The following is a 5,396-nucleotide window of genomic DNA, read 5'->3' on the forward strand; positions in this document are numbered from 1 at the left end:
GAAGAAAGGTAGGGCTAAAGTTGAGGCAAGTTTTGCTTCAGGCTTTGAAGGGGAGGATGTTAGTCTCTATGTGTCCACACAAGACTATATGGCCGAAAGGTGGATTAATTCTTGATCCCGGATGTTCCTACCATGTGCCCGAATAGAAAATGGTCAACTTCTTATGATAGCATTGATTGTGGTTCCATTTTGATGGGCCATGACGTTGCTTGTAAGACGGTAGGAATTTGAACTATACGGGTCAAGATGCATGATGGTGTAGTGAGGACTTTAACCGATGTGAGGCATGTTCCTGAGCTAAAGAAAAACCTTATTTCTCTTAGTACCTTGGATTCCAAAGGCCACAAGTTTGTGGGAGAAGGTGGAGTCCTAAAGATTGTTAGTTGCTCTTTAGTCATTATGAAGGGTCAAAGACATGGAACCTTGTATACTTTGATGGATAGTATAATGATAGGCAATGTAGCAATGGTTGCATGTAGTGATGATTCTGAGTGCACTAAGATGTGGCATATGCGTCTAAGGCATATGAGTGAAAAGGGTTTGTCTGAGTTGTGCAAGCGAGGGTTCTTGAAGGACTTGAAGAAGCTAAGTATGGGGTTCTGTGAGCATTGCGTCTATGGGAAGCAGTGCAGAGTCAAGTTTAGTTCAAGCAAGCACACGACAACAGGCATCCTTGATTATGTGCAAACGGATGTTTGGGGACCCTCCAGAGTGGCTTCAAAAGGAGGTAACCGTTATTATATCTCATTCATTGATGATCATACTCGCTATATGTGGGTATATATGATGAAAATGAAAGATGAAGTGTTTGAGATATTTAAGAAGTGGAAATCAAGGGTTGAGAATCTCACAAATAGGAAGGTTAAAACACTAAGGTCTGACAATGGTACAGAGTATACCTATGTGCCTTTCCAAAAGTTTTGTGCACAACAGGAAATTGCCAAACACTGAACAGTTAGGGGCATGCCTCAGCAGAATGGAATGGTAGAAAGGATGAATAGAACTTTGCTTGAAAGAGCTAGATGTTAAGTTTGATGTCTAATGCCAGTCTAGGCAAAGAGTATTGGCGGATCAATCTGTCCATGGCGTGTTACCCGATATAATAGGTCACCGCCCAAATTATAGATTGCAAGACACCTTATGAGGTGTGGTCAGGTAACCTAGCTGATTATAGTATTTTGCGAGTGTTCGTATCGACTGCTTACTACCATGTGAGGGAAATCAAGCTAGATCTTAGAGCTAAAAAGGCCATATTCTTAGGCTTCGCAAATGGGGTTAAGAGATACAGATTGTGGTGTTTAGAATACCACAAGTTCCTGGTCAGCAGATCGAGATGTTACCTTTGATGAGACTTCCGTGTTATTTTTTAGTAAGTCAGAAAAAGCTGAGCAAAATGATGAGTCTATAGAAGTTCAAGCTACTGAGCTTGAGTTGTGTGATGTAGCAGATGACTGGTTGGTTCATAATGAGGTACTAGATCATGGAACCACGCAACAACAACAAGAAGAGCATGAGCATCCGCAACTTGTAGTGGCTGACCCTAGGCCAAAAAGATAAGTTAAAGAAGTGCACAAGTATGGGCACGAGAAGCATGTGAAACATTATGGCCGGGTCAGGTGGATTTAGTGGCATATGCACTGAATATCAAAGATGATGAGCCAGATAGCTTCAATAAAGCTGTTAGAGATGCTCATTACAGAGATTGGTTAGTTGCTATGCAAGAAGAGATGGAATCTCTTAATAAAAATCACACATGGGACCTAGTTTTATTGCCAAAGGGCAAAAGTACTATCGGCAGTAAATGGGTGTTCAGAAAGAAAGAGGTCATTCCTGAGTCTGACAATACGGGGTACAAGGCAAGAGTGATAGCAAAGGGTTTCTCACAGAAAGAAGGAGTCGACTACAATGAGGTATTTTTCCCGGTGATCAAACATATTTCCATTCGTGTGTTATTGAGTTTAGTTGCTCACTTCAACTTGGAGTTAGAGCAACTTGATGTAAAAACTGCTTTCTTGTATGGAGACTTGGAGGAAGAGATCTATATGAGACAACCTGAGGGTTTTGTTGTTGCTAAGAAAGAAGATCATGTGTGCAAGTTGAATCGGTCACTGTATGGTTTAAAGCAATCGCCAAGGCAATGGTACAAGCACTTTGACATATTCATGATGCAACATGAGTACACCCGAAGTAAGTATGACTGTTGTGTTTACTTTTGTAGGCTTTGTGGTAATGACTTCATCTATCTCCTGCTTTTTGTGGATGACATGCTTATCGCTTCCAAAAGCATGGTGGAGATAGACAAGTTGAAATCTCAACTTAGCTCTGAGTTTGAGATGAAAAACTTAGGTGGAGCCAAGAAGATATTGGGCATGGAGATTGACAGAGATAAGAAGAAGCGACAAATAGTTGTATCTCAGAAGAAATACCTTCAGAAAGTAATTTCTCGTTTTGGTATGGAGAATGCAAAGTCGGTTTCTACACCTTTAGCTGGGCATTTTAGGCTTTCAGCTAAGTTCTCTACTAGTTCGGTAGAGGAACAAAAGCATATGGTTCATGTTTCTTATGCAAGTGCAATGGGCAGTTTGATGTATGTTATGGTGTGCACACGCCCAGGCATTTCATAGGCAGTTAGTGTTGTAAACATGTATATGGCAAATCCTGGGAAGTAGTGAAATGGGTATTGAGATACTTGCAGGGTACCTTGGATGTGGCATTAGTTTATGGTGGAGGCACTTGTTATGTCAGTGGGTATGTGGATTTAGATTATGCAGGTGATCTAGATAGACAACGATTGACTACTGGTTATGTGTTTATGATACATGGTGCACCGGTTAGTTGGAGGTCTATGCTACAGGCTACAGTTGCTCTATCTACTACCGGGCGGAGTATATATGGCGGTGGAAGAGGGCGAGGAAAGAGGCACTATGGCTTCGAGGTCTTCTGGATGATATAGGTATTGAGCAGAACAGTGTTGCTTTGTATTGTGATAGTCAGAGTACTATTCATTTGATGAAGAACCTGGTTCATCATGCTCAGACCAAGCATATTGATGTCCGTTATCACTTTATACGAGATGTCGTTGAGGATGATGATGTAGCACTTGAGAAAAGAGACACCCATGACAATCCTGCTGATATGCTGACAAAGGTTGTCACCGGAGTTAAGTTCCAACACTGTTTGGATTTGCTCCAAATCCTACATGCTTGAAAGATCCCTTTGTGGGGCCCTTCGGGGCGGTTGACTGCGAGTTCTAGGACTAATACTTCTTGCTGGATGTGTTTGGCTCAATTTTATGTGTTAAAACCTCACCAAGGTAGAGAATGATGAGAAAAAAAACGTTTTTTCTCTCCTTGGTATTAGGCACGCACGCCGCTTCTATGTATGCCCGCCGCAAATGCGCACGCGCTAAATTTTGCTGGCCATACCACCAGCCCACCGTTTCAAAGATGAATTTGTTTTGGAAGTTTTCGAGAACAATATAAATTTAAGTTTTTTTTGTAAAAACTTAACTTAACCAAAACTAAGAAAGAGAGAGATTGTAAGAAAACAATTCTTAGTGAGTTGAGTGTTCATTCTTTGTGAGTGAATTGAGAGATTTTGTAATCTGTTATTTTGGACATCTAGTAAAGCTTGAAACTCGCAGTATGGACGTAGGCAAATTACTAAACCACGATATATCTCGTCTTGTGGTTCGTTCTTCCTTTACATTAATTGTTCTACTTTATATACTTATTTATTGACATTGAGAAGTGTTGGAATAGTACTTGGAGGGTGTTGAAGTTGTGTCTAGTGAGAAAAATCAATTCTTGTGTAGGATTGATCTATTTGTTGAGGATAACGTTGTTTCTGCATTGTTTTATTCACAACATGTTTCAATGGCTTGTAAGAGTTTGTTTGTGATCCTTGTCATCATTGTCTTTCCAAGTGTTATTCATGCAACAAATTTTATTGTTGGAGATGAGGTTGGGTGGACCATTGGCTTTGATTATAAAACTTGGACCGCGGGCAAGGAGTTTATTGTTGGGGACAAGCTTGGTATGTTTGTATGATTTAATTTAAGCACAATACAAATCATTTGAATATTTGATTTACATGATTTTATTGCTTCTAATTTGCATGTTTAATCGTTAGAGTTAGTGTTAGTTAAGGACCATTGGATGTAAGTAGAACTACTACCTCAAAATTTTGGAACAACGATGTTGTAATATAATTGTATGTGGATTTTGCAGTTTTTAAGTATTCATATGGAGTTCACAATGTCTTTAAAGTGAACGAGACCAGCTTCAAAGATTGCACTGTACCACCTGAATCTGAAGCATTAACTTCTGGGAATGATGTTATTACCCTTGCAACCCCCGGAAGAAAATGGTACATTTGTGGAGTAGGGAAGCATTGTCAAATTGGCGGTCAGAAACTTTTTATCATCGTGCAAGACACTACTGCACCTATTGCATCCCCAACAGCTGCTCCTGCCAGTACCAGCACCAACTTGTTAATGATTTGAAATCATTGTATTACACATTATTTTATAGTCGATTGGGTTAGATCCGTCAAAGCGTTTGATAATTGATTTAATTTGTATTGCTCATTTGTTCAACTGTTATTTTTCTGGGACTATGTACATGTGAATTTCATACATTATTTTTTCCCCGCTAAATCCATTTCATTAAAAACTAAACCTTAACAAGTTCACAATCAAAATTAACAGTACAACTCGGAAGAGACCCCAATTCTAGACACAAGTTAATTAGCCCATCAAGCCAGCTCATTGGCCTCCCCATTGAAAAGTCTGCTAATCCAATGGAAATTAACAACACTTCCAGAGTTCCAGTAACACTTCCAGTACTGAAGTTCCTACTGGCTACTTTATTAATTTATTTTAGTCGATTCTTAAAAGAACATGGAAATCGATCATTTTTGTCTAGGGCCGGCCATGGGCCTATGTTGTCTAAGCTGTCGGCCTGTTGCAAAAAGTCTATAATTATTGATCCAAATTTAGGGCCCCATCCACCAAATTATTGATCCAAATTTAGGGCCCCATCCACCAAATTATTGAGTGGGCGGAGCGAACGGTTCTTGGGCCTAGAGGGATTCCAGATTGTAACTTGGCCCGTCTGTCTATCTATATCGCTTTCTTCTCTCCAATTTAATTTTTCCTCTTCTTCACACAAAACTCCTCAATAACTCCTCTCTATCTCCAGCAGCCCCGCTCACTCCCTGCTATGCAGTAATCTAGTTTAACTACCAATATTTTATCCATATCAATATTCGAAATTTAGGGCCTCCCCATTGAAAACTCAGCCAACAAATGCATGTTGGTTCAAATTTCTAGGACAGAAAACCACTTTACGGAAAATGAAAGGCTCCTTTAGAAGAATCAGCTCTTCTACAAGACA

General features: G+C 39.9%; 1 protein-coding gene across 1 annotated transcript; it reads left to right on the plus strand.

Moving 5' to 3' along the window:
- Positions 1 to 3,875: 3,875 nt before the first annotated feature.
- LOC147510631 (blue copper protein-like) lies at positions 3,876 to 4,504 on the plus strand. The gene is made up of 2 exons (XM_086598203.1): positions 3,876 to 4,035; positions 4,230 to 4,504. Exons 1-2 carry the CDS (start codon positions 3,876 to 3,878, stop codon positions 4,502 to 4,504), a joined length of 435 nt encoding a protein of 144 aa, XP_086454329.1.
- Positions 4,505 to 5,396: the final 892 nt, after the last annotated feature.

The sequence above is a fragment of the Coptis chinensis genome, chromosome 3, assembly GCF_015680905.1.
Source record: "Coptis chinensis isolate HL-2020 chromosome 3, ASM1568090v1, whole genome shotgun sequence".
In the NCBI taxonomy this organism is placed as follows: Eukaryota; Viridiplantae; Streptophyta; class Magnoliopsida; order Ranunculales; family Ranunculaceae; genus Coptis; species Coptis chinensis.

Coding starts and splice junctions, on each gene's coding strand:
- LOC147510631 (XM_086598203.1), top strand. CDS start 3,876: ATGGCTTGTAAGAGTTTGTTTGTGATCCTTGTCATCATTGTCTTTCCA. Junction 4,036..4,229: donor TATTGTTGGGGACAAGCTTG/GTATGTTTGTAT, acceptor TGGATTTTGCAG/TTTTTAAGTATTCATATGGA.